At 45.6% G+C, this 20667-nt stretch overlaps 1 protein-coding gene across 2 annotated transcripts in view; it reads left to right on the top strand.

The window, feature by feature from the left end:
- Positions 1-20667, top strand: part of LOC140389708 (uncharacterized) — a 287989-nt gene that overhangs the window by 68900 nt on the left and 198422 nt on the right. For both annotated transcript variants that reach the window (XM_072474126.1, XM_072474125.1), the window contains 5 exons: positions 512-637; positions 6622-6755; positions 12259-12429; positions 18357-18542; positions 19526-19662. In XM_072474126.1, coding sequence (XP_072330227.1) covers positions 512-637; positions 6622-6755; positions 12259-12429; positions 18357-18542; positions 19526-19662 — 754 coding nt within the window. The remainder of the gene's footprint in view (positions 1-511; positions 638-6621; positions 6756-12258; positions 12430-18356; positions 18543-19525; positions 19663-20667) is intronic.

Raw genomic sequence — 20667 nt, 5'->3', positions numbered from 1 at the left:
CAAGAGAAGGAAATGTAGCTTAATACACTTGCCACTGATCTATCTGTTCAGCATCAGATCCCATTAGAGTGTGATTAGATCTGAAGGGAATGAAATAGAAAACTGGTACTTTGCAAAAGTTTATTTTCAGTTTGTTTCTGTCTGAAAGCAGCTTAACACAGAAACAAATTTGATTGCTTTAGCACATCACACAATGATTACTACCATATATGTTAATTTAGTTTTAATAATTTTTTTGTCACAAAGAAGCTTGCATCAACACTGCAATGAAGTTACTGTGAAAATCCCCGAGTCGCCACACTGTGCGGCCTGTTCGGGTATACAGAGGGAGAATGCAGAATGTCCAATTCACCTAACAAACATCACCATCTACATGTTATATAGATAGTTTTGACATAGAACAAGTACTTTTAGATGGTTACATTTTGTTGCTTTTATTAATAGATAATATAAAACAGACTCTTTTCATGTTATCATTTTAAAATGTCTAAGACCTTTCTTTCTGATTCAGATGTGGATGAATGTTCCACTGACATTCACAATTGTGACCGGCGTGCTGGAAAATGTAACAATACAGATGGATCCTACACATGTTCCTGTAAAGATGGGTATGAAGGTGACGGCACCATTTGCAGAGGTATAATTTCATGAGAGAATTAACATGATCAATATGGTAATAAAGGGCGGGATTCTGCGGGAATCGACGGGGCGGGAAACTCCGGCGGGAAGGAGTGCCATGAACCACTCCGGCGACGGGCCACCCCAGAGGTGCGGAATCCTCTGTACCTTCAGGGGCTAGGCCGGCACCGGAGTGGTTTGGGCCGTGCCTGCTGGCGGGGAAGGGGCTTGGCGCCACGCCAACAGGCGCCGAAGGGCCTCCGCCGGCCGGCGCGAGTTGGCGCATGCGCGGGAGTGCCAGTGTGTGCTGGTGTCATCCCAGCGCATGCACAGGGGGGGGTTCATCTCCACATCAGCCATCGCGGAGGACCACAGCGGCCGACAAGGAAGAATAGAGTGCCCACACGGCACAGGCCTGCCCGCGGATCGGTGGGCACTGATCGCGGGCCAGGCCACCATGAGGGCACCTCACGGGGCCAGATCCCCCCCGCACCCACCCGATGACCCCTGAGGCCGCTCGCACAGCCAGGTCCTGCCAGCAAATACCTGGTATAATATACGCCGGCGGGACTGGCCGAATACGGATGACCACTCGACCCATCGCGGGCCGGAGAGTCACCGGGGGGGGCTGCTGCTAGCGGCCGCTGACCGACGCGGCGAGATTCTCACCCCGCTAAATCCCCGGCGCTGGAGAATTCGGTAGCCGGCGGGGGTGGTATTCATTCCGCCCCCCCCAGCAATTCTCCGACCCGGCGGGGGTCGGAGAATCCCGCCCAAAATGTGCTCACAATTTAGTCTCCGGAGTTCACGGGCGAAATTCTCCCCCAACGGCGCGATGTCCGCCGACTGGCGCCAAAAATGGCGCCAATCAGACGGGCATCGCACCGGCCCAAAGGTGCGGAATGCTCCGCATCTTTGGGGGCGGAGCCACAACATTGAGGGGCTAGGCCGACGCCGGAGGGATTTCCGCCCCGCCAGCTGGCGGAAATGGCGTTTGTTGCCCCGCCAGCTGGTGCGGAAATGCGGCGCATGCGCGGAAGCGTCAGCGGCCACCGACAGTTTCCCACGCATGCGCAGTGGGGAGAGTCTCTTCCGCCTCCACCATGGTGGAGACCGTGGTGGAGGCGGAAGGGAAAGAGTGCCCCCACGGCACAGGCCCGCCCGCGGATCAGTGGGCCCCGATCGCGGGCCAGGCCACCTTGGGGGCACCCTCCCGGGGTCAGATCGCTCCGCGCCCCCACCCAGGACCCCGGAGCCCGCCCACGCTGCCTGGTCCCGCCGGTACATACCAGCTTTGATTTACGCCGGCGGGACAGGCAATTTCTGGGCGGGACTTTGGCCCATCCGAGGCGGAGAATTGAGCGGGGGGTCCCGCCAACCGGCGCGGCCCGATTCCCGCCCCCACCCAATCTCCGGTACCGGAGACTTCGCCGGGGGCAGGGGCGGGATTCACGGCGGCCAACTGCCATTCTCCGACCCGGCGGGGTTTGGAGAATGACGCCCCACATCTTTGTTCATAAATTGCAAAGTCAATACACAACAGAATTCATACATCCAAATTATTACTTTTTTATAGTAATCTTTGGGATTGATCATTTGAATCATAAATTATTAAAGCATTAAAATGGATTATAATAAAAGTTCTTGAAATAGCTCAATTAATTTTGACTCATCAATATTAATTTTATGAAAATTCAATGTACCATGCAATCATCTGCTGTATTATACAGGTTTAATAACATTCCTATATTAATCTTAGTGAGAGATGGGCATCATTTTTATTGGTTCATTCTTGCACATTTATCCTTATAACATTGACTGGAATTTTGCGCTTTCATTCGCATTTGCCATAAATGGCGACGGGAATGGGAAATCCTGCGGAATGTCCAAATCGTCTTTCATGCTGATGTAAAGGTGTGACGCGATTGACCCTGCTCCCCAATGACCTAACGGAATTCACAACATTCATTGTCTGGAAACCCACCACAATAAATTTGAAACTAATTATGGGCCTTTGATTGGTCTCCCATGGCATGCACCTGAACGTTTTATTAAAATGGCACGCCGATCTTTAAAAATCTAAATTGTTGGTGGGGCAACCCATCCCTTGGCTTTTCTTTCTATGTCACTAACAATTTGGTGGAGAAAGTCGGCGCAGCTTTTCCAGCCTGGTGCAACACACTGCCTGAAAAAGTGAAAATTCTAGCCATTGCTTTTAAAACACTGTCAATATAATAAATATTCACCAAACAAACACTAATAAGTAGATAAATAAAGAACTGACCCTATATTGTGGTTGTAAACATGTATAAGACTCGTTCACACCCTGGGGGAGAAATTAATTCATGCATGACCCCTTCAAAGCTGCAATAAGTAGACTACATAGATCCTCAAGGGCAGACAACACCCTCAGTTGCTACCTGCACAGCCCATGCACATGGGCCATGCAGATAGCAGTCCACAGCAGTGTTATCCTCTGAGGAATCTGCATAGCAACACTTTAATCAGTGCTATGCAAAATATTTTTCTTCCACAAGTTTTCACTATCCCTTGCAACAATTTTTTTTCTGACCAGTTGATAAGTAATAAAACCCTGGAGAGATCAAGTTTTAATTAATGTGTTGAACAACCAGGAGAACCCGTTTACTCTTTCATTTATAAGCTGCACAGAATGGCTGAAGGCTGTGACTGATGTAAAGGTGTGACACGATTGACCCTGCTCCCCAATGACCTAATGCAATTCACAACATTCATTGGCTGGAACCCCACCGTAAAGGTGTGGCTGTGACTTCACTGACCTGAGATTAGAGTTTATAAGAGACAGAATTGTTATTGGAGTGGCAGATAATATTCTTTCAGACATGCTTCAAGTAAAGGAAGATTTGACCCTTGAAAAGGCCACTCAGATTGTCAGGCAATCCGAAATCTGTTTACAGTTAGAGATCCACCTAGAGGAGCCAAAGAAAAACCGAGAGAAACTGTCCAACTAGATAACCAGAAGAGGAGCAGGGACACTCCATACCAAGGGAAACAATCTCTAACTATGCACAAAAAGGTGGGCAACCAAGCCAGCACTATGGCGCCAAGTGACCCCCAAGCATGATCAATGCCCAGCACTCTTTTAATTGCAACATATGGGATACTTCAGAAAGCTATGCAAAGCTAAACCGAGGAAGGCAAGATGATTATGAGATTGAAGTACCACCCAAAGTGGAAACACACCAATGTTTCTTGGATAAGGTGAGAGATCCTGGATTTCATAGAATCATTACAGAGCAGAAGGAGGCTACTCAGCCCTTCAAGTCTGCACCAAATCCTCTGAAAGAGCACCCTACTTATGCCCATGCCCCCACCCTATCCCAGTAATCCCACCTTACCTTTTGTACACAAAGGAACAAATTAGCATAGCCAATCCATCTAACCTGCACACCTTTGGACTGTGAGAGGAAACCAGAGCACCTGAAGGAAACCCACACAGACAGTCCCTGGTCTCTGGCGCTGTGAGGCAGCAGTGCTAATCATTTAGTTCTGGAATGTGGACATCTTTGTTAATAGTCACCCCACCAGCTTTAATTAGATATGGCAGCCAGTGTTACTGTCATTTTGGACAAGAACACATTGGTGACCCAGAATACAGCTATGTAGAGCAGCGGGCATCAAACTGCTAATGAAAGATACTTTTCAGTCGATAATCAGGTGCAAAGACAAAAGAAACCGGAGACCTTGCTTGTCGTCCACAACATAGAATGTTGCCTTTTAAGTCAAAGAGCCTATGTTGACCTCGACCTCCTACAGGAAACTGATGAGGTGTATCAGCAAGAGCCTGGTTCCAGATTTAGAAAGGAGTTCCCAAAGCTCATTACCAGATTGGAGAGACGGAGGACCACGTACTGAATTACATTGAATGAGGATGCTAGGCCCCAGTGCCTGTTCAAGCCACAGAAAATAGTCCAATCTCTCATGAAATAACTTCAGAAACAGCTGGACAAGATGACCAAAATGACTGTCATCTTCCCCATTGCTCAGCCAACCGAATACTGTCCCCAAGAGGTTCCAGGCCCAAAACAAAACGGGTCAACCAGAATCTGCATCAACTTGATGCAGCTCAATAAAGCCATGGTGAAAGTCATCCAACCACGTCCTTGGTGGACAACCAGCTGATCAAACCTCGTAAGAACAGTGTTTTCAAAGCTCAATGCTAACAGCAACATTTGGCAACTTCCAGTCGAAGAAAAGTCCAGATTGCTGACCACATTCATCACCCATTTTGGTGGCTTCTGTTTCAACTGCTTGCTGTTCAGAATTACTTCAGCACCAAATATCTTTCAGCGCATGATGTTGGCCATTCTGCAAGGCCTAGAGAGTATCATCTGCCATATGGATGATGTTTTGGTCAATAACACAGCAGCGTAATAATACGACAAAAGACTCTCAGAAGTCCGAGAGTGCTTGCAGGAAGCACTGAATGAGAAATGCGGATTCGCCAAGACTTTGGTTCTTAGGATATAGCGTCAGCAACAAAAGCATTACAGCTGACTTACGGGAAAATAAAACCTCCCAGCAAGTTCCCAACCCCCTCCTTGATTCTAGGTCTCCAGAGATTCCTGGGTATGGTGAACCATTTGACAAAATATTTATCTAATTTTGCACAGGTCACCGAACCCTTGTGGCATCTTTTCAAGAAAGACCAAGCATGGTGCTGGGACTGGTACCAGAAGCAAGCATATCGTTGTATAAATGCCATGCTGCTCTTGATTGAAAAGCTCTTGTAGCCACAAGGGCATATGATATATTTTCTGACTACCTTAGCAGCCTGAAAGTCACCATTGAAACAGACGATAACCCAATATAATTTCTTTGCATTTATATTCTATTCTAAATGTTGTTATGGGCCAGTGCTTAGAGAACACCAAAGTGTATCATGGAATTCACCTGACCCACAACATTTAATAGATTGTGGTATGGGGAGCACAAGGCCCACTCTACAGGTGTGGTACAACAGAAATGGAAAAGTACTTTTTAAAGCAGAACAATGTTTATTCTATGAACTTAAGTTAACCTTTTTAAAACATACAGTGAACATCTTAGCAACCATTAATTCAAATATATCCCCCAAAGACTACAACACTTAACTAATCCTTTAAGCTTTCCTTTTAACATCCATACGACGTAAAAACAAAACCTTTAACAGAAGCACATCAGGTTAAAGTCACGACTGAAAACATTTATACTTCTGAATTCACCAAATGATCAAGAGATAGTCTTTTGATGGCAGAGAGAAGAGCAGTCCACCTGCTTGGTCTGGCTTCAGCTCCAACACTGAAAACGAAACTAAAACACACCCTGCAGCAAACAGCCTAAAACAAAAGTACCTCTTGTCCTCTCTGCTTACCTCTCTGTTAAGAATCTAACCTTGTGGAGTTTGGATCCATTGTTGGTTTCCCCAAAGTTACATTCCATATTCTACTAACCAGCAAAGTATTCAAATACAAAAGGAAGTTACATCTTTTTAAAAAACGAAGATCAGAAGTCAAATAAACCTGCCCAAAGATTTAGATTTCTGGAATAAATTACCTGGAAATTAGTATCAAAATAAAACTGAACTTTTATTTTTGTGACCCCCCCCCACCTCCCCAAATCCACCTGACCTGTGCATTCCCTGAACACTAAGGGGCAACTTTATCATGGCCACTCTACCTAACCTGCACATCTTTGGACTGTGGGAGGAATCCAAAGCACCCGGAGGAAACCCATGCAGTCACTGGGAGAAATTGCAAACTCCACACAGACAGCCACTCGAGGCTGGGTTTGAACCCAGATCCCTGATGCTATGAAGCAGCATTGCTAACCGCTTGTTCTTCTTTTCCCGACTTAGCCATTAATGCTGTCAACAATTGAAAATGAATGAATGCAAAATTAGCGTTTACTCTTCAATATGATTTTGTAACAATTATATGATTGCATTTGATATTACAAGACATAATTGTGCTTTTTCCTTCGTAGAGAAGCGACTATTTAACTATGGAACAGAAGTTAGTGATGTACAACTCCAAGCAAGAGCAAATGATATCATCTCCCCAGTCATCAGCATCCCAACTGGCTTTCCTTTTGATGATGCATTTTACTACAGATTATATGTAGGTTTAAGAGTTTTATTTTGAAACAGTTAATTTTACCGTAGTAGCATAAAACATTTCCAAGGTGCTTATTTATACCACAGTCGGTAAACCACTTTTTAAACCATTTTTATAATGTATTTGATACACAACTTCAGCAATGTTTCATATTTAAAATGTTGGGTAGCAGGAGTTCACAATGATTCATTTATTGTGTGCAGTGATTCAGGTGGAATTGAGCCACACGGACAACAAAAGACATAGGTTTGGTTCACAATCAGGACAGAGGATAATGATAGGGCCAAGAGCAGTCTGGGCTGCAGAGCAGAAAAATCGACAGGGCTCCCACTCCTAAGCACTGTCTAAATAGTATTTTGGAATGTATGCTTGTGGATATTCACCAAAGATACATTGGTCTTAGACTTCTGACAGTCAGTGTGTAAGCTGTCATAAAACTATAAAGCACATGAGGCAGCTAATCAACATGCTGTGTTTGTGTCCAGCTCTGAAATAGTTGTCCAATAATACCCACTTTCCTGCTCTTTCCAACAGTCCTGCAGATCTCTCCTTTTCGAGTATATATCCACTTTCCTTTGGCCAATTATTACTGAGTATGATCTGTTATGGGACAGGGTTTAGAGAACCCCAAAGTGTATCATGGAGTTCACCTGACCCACAACCTTCAATAGATTGTGGTATGGGGAGCACATGGCAAACTCTACAGGTGTGGTACAGCAGAAATGGAAAAGTATTTTTTTAAAGCAAAACAGTGTGTATTCTATGAACTCAAGTTACCTTTTTTGAAATATACAGTGAACATCTTAGCAACCATCAATTCAAATACAACCCCCAAAGACTACAACACGAAGCAATCCTTTAAGCTTTCCTTTTTAACATCCATACGACTTAAAAACAAAACCTTTATCAGAAGCAGATCAGATTAAAGTCACTACTGAAAACATTTATAATTCTGAGTTCACCAAATGATCAAGAGATAGTCTTTTGATGGCAGAGAGAACAGCAGTACACTTGCTTGGTCTGGCTTCAGCTCCAACACTGAAAACTAAACTAAAAACACACCCTGCAGCCTGCTCAAAAATGAAAGTAAAAAGCTGACAGAAAGCCCAGTTCCACCCACTCTCTGACATCACTGCAGTAATAAACACCATTTCTTAAAGGTACACTCACTACAGATATTTATATACACACCCATTCATAAACACCCATTTCTTAAAGGTACTCTCACATGACACCTCCCCCCAAGAAAAATAAATAAACCATCAACTTCAAGATGGTTTCATTTTTCACCTTTTCACTATCCTTTAAGAAATCCACACAGTAAATATACTTTTTTGTTGAAAAAAAAACAACACACGCAAACAGGTACAATAATATAGGCCAATTTTGTTCTTCTTCCTCCAACTGAAATCCTTCTCAATTGACAGTCTCTTTGAACAAGATGGTCTCTGCACGATCCATCCATTTCTCTATGCCTCGACATTTCTCTTTAAAGTCAGATACTTTAGTTCAATTTGATTGCAGAGTCCCTTGTAATTCTCCAACACAGGAGCATTGGTTATTACAGCTTTTAGGCAGTCAAATGCCTGTTGAAAGTCAGCTGTCCACTGAAATCTTCGACGTTTCTTCAGCAAGCCCATCAGTGGAGCAATCATGCAATAAAACCTTTGCACAAATGTTCGATCAAATCAACTCATGCCAAGAAATCACATTATTTCCCTTTATCTTGAAAACTCCTCAATAACTGTTGGTTTCACATCCCGTGTGACCATTCAACCCTGTCCGATTGTATGGCCAAGAAAAGTGACTTGGGCTTTTCGAAATTCACTTTTGGCTAGGTTTACCACTAAACCCGCCTCCTGAAGTCGATCGAATAACTCCATCAGATGTTCCAAATGGTCTGTCCATGTCTGGCTGAAAATTACCAGATCGTCGATGTACAATTGGATAATCCTGAAACAACTTTGTTAGTTAACCGTTGAAATGTGGCTGGGGCATTTTCCACGCCAAATGGCATAACTTTGAATTGGTATATACGATCTGGAGTCACAAAAGCTGAAATCTCCTTCACCCTTTTGGATAAAGGTACCTGCCAGTAACCTTTAAGTAAATCCAGTTTAGAAATAAAAGCTGATTGCCCCACTTTCTCAACGCAATCCTCCAAACGTGGAATAGGATAAGAGTCCAAATGTGGGGTAGGATAAGAGTTCGTTCTTGTAACTGCATTAACCTTTCTATAGTCCACACACAACCGTTGGTTACCGTCTGGTTTAGGTACCATCACTATGGGTGAGCTCCCTTGGCTGTAACCCACTTCAATTATGCCATTTTTAAGCATACTCTCAATCTCTTTGTTAACCTGTGCCAATTTTAAAGGGTTAAGTCTGTATGGATGTTGTTTGATTGGAACAGCATTTCCCACATCTACATCATGTATCACCATTTTAGTACTTCCAAATTTATCTCCACAAATATCCCCATGTGATAGCAGTAACTCTTTCAGGTCAGTCCGTTTTTCCTCTGGAAGGTAACTCAACAATTTATCCCAATTTTTAAGAACATCCTCGTTTTCAAATTTAATTTGAGGTATGTCGAATTCACAGTCATCTGGATTTGGTCTGTCACTTTGAATTAGAATCAATAAAACCTCCTTTTTCTCTCCTTCCCTTTTAAAGTACCTTTTGAGCATATTCACATGACACACTCGGTGAGTCTTTGTTCTATCTGGTGTTTTTACCACATAATTCACCTCACTTAATTTCCTTTCAATCTGATAAGGTCCACAAAACCTAGCTTTTAAAGATTCACCTACCACTGGTAACAACACTAAAACTTTATCTCCACTGGCAAAACTACAAACTTTGGATTTCTTGTTCGTGACCCGTTTCATCACATTTTGTGCAACTTTCAAATGTTGTCTAGCCAATTCACCTGCTCTATTTAATCGTTCCCTAAAATTTGACACGTAATCCAATAATGTAAGTTCCGATTTCTCACTCACCAATTTTTCCTTAATCAGTTTAAGTGGTCCTCTTACCTCATGACCAAAAATTTGTTCAAAAGGACTAAATTTGGTAGACTCATTAGGTGCATCCCTAATTGCAAACAGTACGAATGGAATTCTTTTATCCCAATCCTCTGGATAATCATGACAATAAGCCCTCAACATTGTCTTTAATGTCTGATGTCACCTTTCTAACGCTCCCTGTGATTCTGAATGGTACGCAGTTGATTTAAATTGTTTTATTCCTAAGCTATCCATAACTTCTTTGAATAACTTTGAGGTAAAATTTGATCCTTGATCCGATTGTATTTCTGTGGGTAGTCCATATCCAGTAAAGAATTTAAGTAACTCCTCCACAATCTTTTTAGCTGTAATATTACGTACTGGAATGGCCTCTGGAAACCTAGTAGACACATCCATTATCGTCAAAAGATATTGATTCCCACTTTTTGTTTTAGGAAGTGGTCCTACGCCATCAATTAGGACCCTTGTGAAAGGTTCCTCAAATGCTGGACTGGGTATTAAGGGCGCTGGTTTTATCACTGCTTGAGGTTTCCCTATCACTTGACATGTGTGACATGATTGACAAAATTTAACTACAGCATTATATAGTCCACGACAATAAAAATGTTTCTGGATTTTCGCTTGAGTTTTCCTTATTCCCAAATGACCTCCCACTGGTACCTCATGTGCAACTCGCAACACCTCCTTTCTATTCCATACCGGCAATACTACTTGATGAACATCTGCCCACTTTTCATCCGCCCGCATATGTAAAGATCTCCATTTTCTCATCAAGACATCACTTTTACGGTAATAACACTCTGGTAGACACGCAGATTCCTCTTCCGTGTGTGCTTTCTGATACATCCATTTTATTTCTATATCTTTCAGTTGTAACTCCGCCAATTTTCCTGAACTAAAAATATCCGGCTCATCCTCCATCTGTTCTTGTTCTTTTTCAACCAGCTGATCAAAAATCATTTCTGACAATTGCACTTCAACATCATCTTCACTCTTTGATTTCTCCTCTTGTCTTAACTGTGACTTTGCGACCTTGTCACTGCACAATCCGGAAAAATCCCAGGATATTCGTCCTTCAACACTTCAGTTGTCTGATTTTCCACTGGCCTATCAACCACAGTAGGCATCACTCCCACCTGCGATCCAGCTATATCATTACCCAAGATAAACTGTATTCCTGGACAAGATAGTTTCTCTATTACTCCTACTACAACTTCACCACTCTTCACTTTCCAACCTTACCTTATATAATGGAACACTGCTCCGTTCACCCTGAATTCCACATATTACCACCTTTTCTGGCAATATTCTTCCTAGACTACATAACTCCTCATCTCTTACCATTAAAAATTGACTAGCTCCCGTATCTCTTAAAACGTCGGCCTTAAACCTGCTAAGGTCTTCTCATTCAGGATCTATCAGCCTCCTGGCATCTAACGGCATCCCCTGGGAGTCCCCAGCCAGGTGCTGATCAGGACTGGTCCGCACAAACGTGGACCAGGTAGAACAGCACCCGGCCGGGGGGGGGGGGGGGGGGATCTTCCAAGCCATTGGATGGGCGGTCAGGGATAGGACATGGTGGCCCTCTTCCTAGAACATGGCCATCTTGGCTTTGGCCCCCTGGGTCAGGGCCCAAGGTGAACCATGCCCAATAAAGGAGGCTGGAGTGGGGGTATGGAGGGTGGTGAATGCTGGCAGGTCTTTGAGGCTGGGGTGGAGGTCCTGGAAGAGGGGTGCCTGTAGGAGGTGGAGCTGAAGAGGGAGCCTCCAGGGACCCATAGCAGGGCATCCTCACTTTGGTGGGAGAGGGGGGGCATTGCACATGTGTGGGGGGGGGGGGGGGGTGACATTGCCCATGGGTGGGTGTGTGGGAGATCCAGAAGCTCTCTTAGAGGTGGGACACCCTTTTCAACCGGCAGCCCAATCTCTTGAGTTCAGCACCCCAGTTATGAACAAAATTCTAAGTGTGGCCTGAACTTCCCAGGGCCACAAAAAGTGACTGATGTGTTGGGTAGATAACGATGGGGAACTCACTGGTGGAGCAAGCGGGAAGCTCCCAGAAAATCCTGCCACAAATGACAGCTAGAAACTTTTCCATTGGATCGCGCCCTCAGTCTTTTAGGGCCTCTTTTTGCCATAAAATGTCTCATGTGAATTATTGCTAGTCGGAACTTTGCAGCCACTTCCTGCCGCGGCCACAAAGCAAGAACCTATGACCTCAAAAAGCAAATGTTACAAAGGAACACTAGCCAGATGGTGTTCTTATCTAAGTAGCAACTTGAAGGATTTTAATTGGCCACCATTGAGGTTGAAATTGCTCCTGTAGCAATTTAACTTTTATCTGTCATTATTCCAGGCAATAGCATTGCTGGAAATTCTACAGGAATCATATCCAAATTAATCAAAAGCACATAGGAAAGATTTTCTCTCTGTTGAAATTAAAACAACATGATTGTACAATAAACTTTCTTCAATTAGTTTTCAGATAATGGACTGATTATATTTCAAAGACAAAATGAGTATTTTCAGTCTGTATACTCAAGTCCATTCTGGGCATTCAGGCGCAGATATTATTTCCTACCACCAATGATTGCTGTTTTCTGGGATGATGCAGACTTGACAAGAGGAACAGGCCGCATTTACTACCAGGTACAGAGAATCATACTTCACCTTTAACACAGATATTATTTTATAACCATCCGAGAATATATGAATAAAAAAAGCCATAAGTTGAAACTATCTTTCAAATTGGAGATGCATGCTTGCAAAACTTTACCAGTGTTAAAATTAATGAAAAGTCAAACATTTGATTTATAACCTGTTCCAACTTGAAATTTAATTCAAATGTTCTTTCAAGGCCAAATTTTAACAGAAATGTGTGTGTGGGAGCTATTTCTACTCCCTTTTGGGGGGGGGGGGCGGTAAGAATGGAGGGGAAAATCAAATTGGAGACCCAAAACAGTGGATGCGATCTAACAAAAAGTTTTGAAGTATATTTATGGCGGGTTATGCTGGGAGTTTCCTACCGGCTCTGTCCATGGGTTCCCCACCGTTATCTAACCTCACTTAGTCATTTTTGGGGTGCCCTGGGGAGTTTCTCCCTGGTATAGCCCACACTTAAGGCGCGATTTAATGGCCGTGTTACACTTAAGCAAGAGCGCAACGAACCACAGGAGAGGCCAAAATTGAGAACCGTGGCGGGCACCAATCTGTTTGAGATCTAACTAGCCTGCTCCCATTGGCAAAATCAGGATTCCACCGTGGCGTGGTGAGATACATGGCAACCCCAGCCCGTTTGCCCCACCGCCTACCCATATCTCCCACTGACCGTGAATGCCTCAGGCTGCTCAGCTGAAAGCAATTGCTAACAGGGAATGGGTAATCGGAGTTAAGTCCGCACCGAACACCTCTCAAGTGGGTCCCTGTGGGTAGGTGTGTAGCATGTGGGAGTTACAGCCTAACATCCCAATCAGTCCTTGATGCCTGGACACTGCCTGAAAGCTGCAGGAGGCAACACCAAGATGGCTGACCCCATCGGTCACACGTGTCTGCGGCGTTGAAGATGGCGGCCAAGATGACGCCCCCCTTCGGTCACATGTGTCGGGCGGCGATTAAGATGGCAGCCAAGATGGCGGCCCCCATGAGTCGCACATGTTGTGTAGAGTCGAAGATGGCCGCCCCCATGGACAACACGAGGTGGATGACGCGTCCGAAGGGAGCGGAGCCGGCAGGCACGCAGCCACGCTGTGGGGTCTGCGGGCCTGTGAGTCTGAGAGTCGGGCCTGTGATTTGGAGGACTTGTGCCTGGCCAGGCAAACTTTCTTGCCGCAGTCGCTACAGGTCGCGTTCCGAGCCAGGCAACGCTGCCTGGGGTGCTGGTGCTGGCCGCAGAAATAGCAGGGTAGCCCCCCCCCCGGGTTGCGCGGCAGCCGCGCGGCACAGGCCTGGGGTACTCTCTGGTCGGTTGTTCACGAGGGGGTCGCGTGGTCGGAAGGGAAAGCATTGAGGCTCTGAAACGTTACTTCTAGTGAGGTGGCTAGTTTTACCGTCTCTTCTAAGTCGAGAGTCGAGGGCGCCCTTCTCGAGCAGGCGCTGTCTGGCGTAGTTGGACCAGACTCCAGCCACTTAGGCGTCCTGGATGGCGAGTTCCATGTGTTGTGAGGCCGTGACAGCCTTGTAGTTGCAGCTTCGCGCGAGTACTTTCAGGTCGCGTAGGTACTCCTCCAGCAATTTCCCCGGGGCGTTGGCGATGAGTGGTGAGGAGATGCTGCGCGAACACTTCGTTCACCGGCCTCCCGTATTGCCGCTTCAGGATCGCGACCGCATCTGCGCATGTTGTCGCTTCCTCGATTTGCACGGAGATTCGATGGCTCACCCAGACATGGAGGAGGCTCAGCTTCTGACGGACGGTGAGGAGGAGACGGCGGGGTAGGCCTCAAAACAGCGGAGCCAGTGTGAAAAAAATCCCTTTGGCTTCAGCGGGCTGTGGGTCGAGTACCCAGTCGGTCAGGTTTGAGGGCTGCTTCCATCCCGATGTTGTAGCTGATTAAATTGATGCGACCATCAATTCACACGGGACGGACAGTTGAAGTGAACAGTGGCTTTAATCAGCTAGAAATGAAATGAAATGAAATGAATGAAAATTGCTTATTGTCACAAGTAGGCTTCAAATGAAGTTACTGTGAAAAGCCCCTAGTCACCACATTCCGGCACCTGTTCGGGGAGGCTGGTACAGGAATTGAACCGTGCTGCTGGCTTGCCTTGCTCTGCTTTTAAAGCCAGCGATTTAGCCCTGTGCTAAACAGGGGTATGAAGTGTGGGGTAGGGGGTGCAGCGCAGATATGTTGGGGCAGCTGGGAGTGAAGTGTTGGGGGTGTGAAGGGTTGGGGTCCTGGACGGGGGAGGCACCTATAAGGGAATGTGGGTGCCTGAAGAGGGGGGCCCTCAGGGACCCTATAGTGGGGTATTGCCCATGTGTGTGGGGGATGACATTGCTCACGGTTATGTGGTGAATGTATTATGGTAGCCATTCACCACTGTATTGCATTGTACAATGTTGTTGCCCTTGTGGGCTCCACCTATGGACCATTGTATTGTATTACACCGCATTGTATCATGTTGGTGCCCTTGTGGGCTCCGCCTCTGGCTCCGTCCCCTTGGAGGTATATAGAGCTGCTGCCCTGCAGGTGGCTCTCCGTGCAGAGGCAGGCACAGTTCTCCACATTGCAGGGGTGGGCCAGGGTGCCAGCCTGCCCTATCCATGACGGCCCAGGGCCCTCTGCTGACCTGGGAGACCCCCCCAACTTAAGTGCGTGCGGCCTGTTCCCGCCTATCGTGGGTCATGGATAGATCCCGCGGTGCATTGTGGCTGCCGTGAATCCTGTGGGAGGCCTCCCCAGCATCTACCGCCCATGTCACGCTCCCGGTCAGGTGCGACGTGGCCAGAAGATTGCGCGGAGCTTTTATGCCGGCAGGAAATCAGATCAATTGTCCGCACCACCAGCTGCGCCAATGTGATGTATTGGGAATCCCAATGTTAAAAGTTGGGATCTCCATTTGCGTTAATTTAAATATCAGGCGTTTAGGTCTGATTGTTTTCCACATTACATTGTCCACTTACATTGACCTAAGGGCACACCGATGGGAATTCTGACAGGTACCCCCATGACATGCAGCTGGTGAACCTAACCCGCTGGAGACACACAGTTAAGCAGAGCCCGCAGAGGGTGAGTGCCGTGCCCAGGCAGTGTCAATAGGGGGGCAGTTTGGCGTATTTGCGTTTCCACAAAATGGTGCACTTCTAATACAGAACTGGAGTCAGGACTGATGCCAACCATGCTGCCCGTCTAAACTAAAATCTTCTACTTTTCCGGGGTCCGTATCCCGCTATTCCCATCCTATTCATGCATTTGTCAAGATGCCCCTTAAATGTCACTATCGTCCCTGATTCCACCACCACCTCCAGCAGCGAGTTCCAGGCACCCACTACCCTCTGTGTAAAAAAACTTGCCTCGTACATCTCCTCTAAACCTTACCCCTCGCACTACCCCTCGCACCTTCTATGCCCCCTAGTAATTGACCCCTCTACCCTGGGAAAAAGCCTGACTATCCAATCTGTCTATGCCCCTCATAATTTTGTAGACCTCTATCAGGTCACCCCTCAACCTCCGTCGTTCCAGTGAGAACAAACTGAGTTTATTCAACCGCTCCTCATAGCTAATGCCCTCTATACCAGGCAAAATCCTGGTAAATCTCTTCTGCACCCTCTCTAAAGTCTCCACATCCTTCTGGTAGTGTGGCGACTAGAATTGAACATGATACTCCCAAGTGTGGCCTAACTAAGGTTCTGTACAGCTGCAACATGACTTGCCAATTCTTATACTCAATGCCCCGGCCAATAAAGGCAAGCATGCCGTATGCATTCTTGACTACCTTCTCCACCTGTGTTGCCCCTTTCATTGACCTGTGGACCTGTATACCTAGATCTCTCTGACTTTCAATACTCTTGAGGGTTCTACCATTCACTGTATTTTCCCTACCTGCATTAGACCTTCCAAAATGCATTACCTCACATTTGTCCGGATTAAACCCCATCTGCCACCTCTCCGCCCAAGTCTCCAAACAATCTGAATCCTGCTGTACCCTCTGACAGTCCTCATCGCTATCCGCAATTCCACTAACCTTTGTGTCGTCTGACTTACTAATCAGACTAGTTACATTTCCTCCAAATCATTTATATATACTAATAACAGCAAAGGTCCCAGCACTGATCCCTGTGGAACACCACGAATCATAGCCCTCCAATCAGAAAAGCACCCTTCCATTGCTACTCTCTGCCTTCTATGAGCTAGCCAGTTCTGTATTGTAGCCATCTGGGATGGCCACTTCCAGAATACAAAATGGACATTTGCAAAGATTGCAGGGAAAAATGGACAATGTTAAGAAAGCAAGCAGGCATAGAGCCTGTCTGCATATTGGAGAAACAGCTCCCAGACGAGACTGAAAATGTAGGCCCATTAGCATATGGATGGCCCATCTCCGGGAACAAAGGAAGATACTTAAGTAACCGATCTGGCCTCAGACCTCGCGGCGCCAGTTCCCCAAACCGAGAGCAGAAAACAAAGCAGGCCAACGGCCACCTAGGACACGCCCAGCCATCAGGACACCCACCCCTTTATTGGTCAGGATCAATGCAAATGATCAAGAAATGGCCCAATTGATTGGGGCCAAGTTCAAGGCCCGCCCAAAAGCACGCGAAGCCCCCTTCGGGTATAAGAAGAAGGCCCCAAGAGAGAATCGCTCTCTTGGAATCGGCTCTCACAGCGGAGAGACCCTTCCACCAGCTACACTAGAAGCAGGTAAGTCCAAGGTCAAGGCTCAGTACCAGACGGACGACCTTAGTTGTTCCCCTCTACCACTTCGACCCCAGCAGCCTCAGAACCGAACAACGGCCATTGTTCCTCTGACTGAGTGGGCGCCCGAAGTTAAGTATAGGCTTTAGCAGTAGTGATAGTTTAGTCTGTAGTATTTCATGCATGAGTAGATATTACTGTGTATGTAAATAAATAGTATTGACTTTGAACTAACTAACTGGTGTACCGACTCTTTGATTAGTTTTCGGGTTTGAACCTTGTGGCGGTATCAAGAGAAACCTGGTGACTCTAAAGCAAACGTAATTAGAATTAAGGAAGGCGACCATATTGACCGCCATATTTAGAAACAACCAAAGAGAGCAACAGTATCCATCTTGCCAGCTCACCTCTGATCATGTGTGACTTCACCTTTTGTACCAGTCTGCCATGAGGGACCTTGTCAAAGTCCTTACTGAAGTCCATATAAACATCTTGTCAACTACCAATGCAAATATCCCCCCAAAGATACAGTACTCTATAAGTAATCCTTAGTAACTTTCCTAACAACATCCATAAGTCAAACATCCTTTTCTCCCTACAAAACAGTAGTTTTGCATTCCTTACAGAAACAGGTATTACTTTGAAGTTATTACGTGGTCTGGAGACATTCTTTAGCATGCAGAGAGAGAGACCAAAATACACCTTCTTGGTTTGAATGCAGCTCCCAACTGAAAAACGAAACCAAACAAAAACCCACAGCCACCAAGCAGCTTCCAGCTCAAAACGAAAGTAAAAGACAGAATCACAACCAGCTCCACGCACACAATGACATCACTGCAGCCATTTGATAAAACACCCTTTTCTTAAAGGGACCCTCACATGACAACAATCAGCTAAAAAAATGGAGTTGCCTGTAATGGATTCAAGAATAGTTATGTAGTTACTGTAAGAACAAAACACTATGAATGATTAATTCTGGTGAAAGGTCATCAACGTGAATAATAACTTTGTTTCCCTCTCCACAAATGTGTCAGTCTTGCAGAGTATTTCCAGCATTTAATGTTGTTACAGTTACTGCATTGACTGACTCACATTTGCTACACCATATACGTGTTGTTAATTATAAATTTCATATAGTGAGCAGTTTTACGTTATTAGTTACATAATAAATTTTCTCTCGGGAGGCAAAGTAAAGGTGAACTAACAACAGCATTTTTTTTTCAGGTGTTTGATTTCCAAGTCAGGACTGATTCTCATAGTCGGAGTTTCCAGAATGACCTTAAAACACAAGTGAATGATTACTATGGGTCAGAACTTGACATTTCAAGCTTCACCCCTAAATGGGCACTCAAGATCACCTGGGAAAATGTCCTGCCATTCTCTGGATATCGAAACGCAGATCCTGATGGTGTATGTATCCCTTACCTCCCCATTGCTGTGTCCAAATTCTTGTTGGCTGTCTCTTTGCACCCTAAAAGAAATCTGCCTATCGATTAATGCCCGAAAGTCTGGTGCCTACTAAATCCTATACCCAACCCTGGACATATTCTCCGAAGCCTCCTGAGCTGATCAGGTTAAATTAAGAAGGCTAAAATCTTTGGTGGGGTCCATATTTGCCTTACTGAAGGCCTTCACATCCCCACTCTTCATGCCAGCTTGTCAGGGAAAGGTCAAACCCCTTTCCGGTTAAAATCATGGCATATGGCCAATACCATTATGATATGATTCATGTGGAATTTTAAACACACCTAAATTAATTTCTACAACATTAAGCCAAACTCTGACCACTTACTTACATTACTTATTTCTATGTATGTTAAGAAGTCACACACTCTAATTGCTCTTACAAGTGCAACATAAAGCGTACCAAAGTTAAAAGCAAACTAGACCATGGCCAGAATTTTACGACTCCCTAAAAGTTCTGACCCATGTTTCAGCATTTCAATGTGAATGAATATAAAAATACAGAGGACTGGATTCTCTGGTCCCCAGTCACGTGTTTCTTGGCGGCGGGAGGCAGCGCACCGTTCGCTGGTGATGGGATTCTCTATTCCTGCAGCTGTCAATGGTATTTCCCATTGAAACCACCATACTCAGCCGAGAAACCTGCAGGTGGGGGTCACTGCCAGCGGGGCCAGAGCATCCCGTTGCCAGTGATCAGCCACAGAATTCCAGCTGGAGTATATTGTGTCGAGTTAATACATATGCAGCTGCTTTTAGCATAAACATTTATTTATTTTCATTAACATTCATAAGTTTATGTTATTTCTTATGATAGGTTTGGCACAATAATTTTTTTCTACTGAGTCAGATTATTCTTTGAAATTTAAAATGTACCTTTCCACCTTAATTCTACGTTAGTAGAATGACAAATGTAACGTTTTCTTTTTCAGACCAACACTTACCAGGCAGTTCTAACAACTGATGGCATCTTCTCCTTCTGTTTAATTCAATTCAAAGATGGTGGAATGAACTGGAAATATTACCTGAGGCCTGACTATATAAACTATGCTCTCATGGGATATTCTAGGTATTTGCAACTTGCAGTCTGTGATGTACTTCAAAACAGTGATTTCCAAGCGGCTGGTTAACTATTCTTATTTGATTATAGTAGAATGCAATATTTCTTTGCAACACCCAAAGCAACTTCTGCTGCAGGCTGTCATAATATCCACTCATGTATATAATGAGATGCAGACAGGCAGTGATTGACACACAGGATGACCAGTAAGCACACAACACAGTGCAGCCAATCACCAGGCAGGACACTACCACTATAAAGCCAGAGGGCACTAGGTTTCCCGCTCTCTCGGGGCCCAGCCACTGAGACAATCAGAGTCCATGAGCTAGCAAGTGCAAACACCATGCGGTAGCTAGTAAGTCTGGTCAGGCTACTTAAAGGTCTCCAGTCTTCGAACTTGTCTATAGGCCAGGCAAAGAGCTGATCGTTGCAGATACTCTATCCAGGTCCATCATGACACCATGTGAACAAAGTGACTTCATCTGTCACATAGAAGCGCAAGTGCAGTTGTGCGCCACCAACCTTCTGGCCTCTGATGAACGGGTGGTCCAAATTCGTGAGGAGACGGCCAAGGATCCTCTGCTGCAGCGTGTGATGCAGCACCTTCCCAATAGCTGGCAGAAGGGACAATGTCCCCAGTTCTATAACGTAAAAGACGACCTGACGGTGGTGGAGGGAATCCTTCTGAAACTCAACAGGATCGTAATTCCTCAGGGCATGCGGGCTATGGTGCTGGGCCAACTCCATGAGGGTCACCTTGGGGTCGAAAAATGCCGACGCAGAGCTCGGGAGGCGGTCTATTGGTCGGGCATCAGCCAGGATATTGCCGACACAGTCCTCAACTGCCCTACCTGTCAGACGTTTCAGCCAGCTCAACCCAAAGAAACGTTGCAGCAGCACGAGATCGTAACCACTCCGTGGTCCAAAGTAGGTGTAGACCTTTTCCACGCCAAGGGGCGTGACTACGTACTCCTGGTCGACTAATTCTCCAGTTACCCAGAGGTGGTGAAACTG

Source organism: Scyliorhinus torazame, chromosome 14 (assembly GCF_047496885.1).
Source record: "Scyliorhinus torazame isolate Kashiwa2021f chromosome 14, sScyTor2.1, whole genome shotgun sequence".
Classification (NCBI taxonomy): Eukaryota; Metazoa; Chordata; class Chondrichthyes; order Carcharhiniformes; family Scyliorhinidae; genus Scyliorhinus; species Scyliorhinus torazame.
Note: the sequence above shows the minus strand (reverse complement) of the source record. Positions and strands in the feature narration are given on the sequence as shown.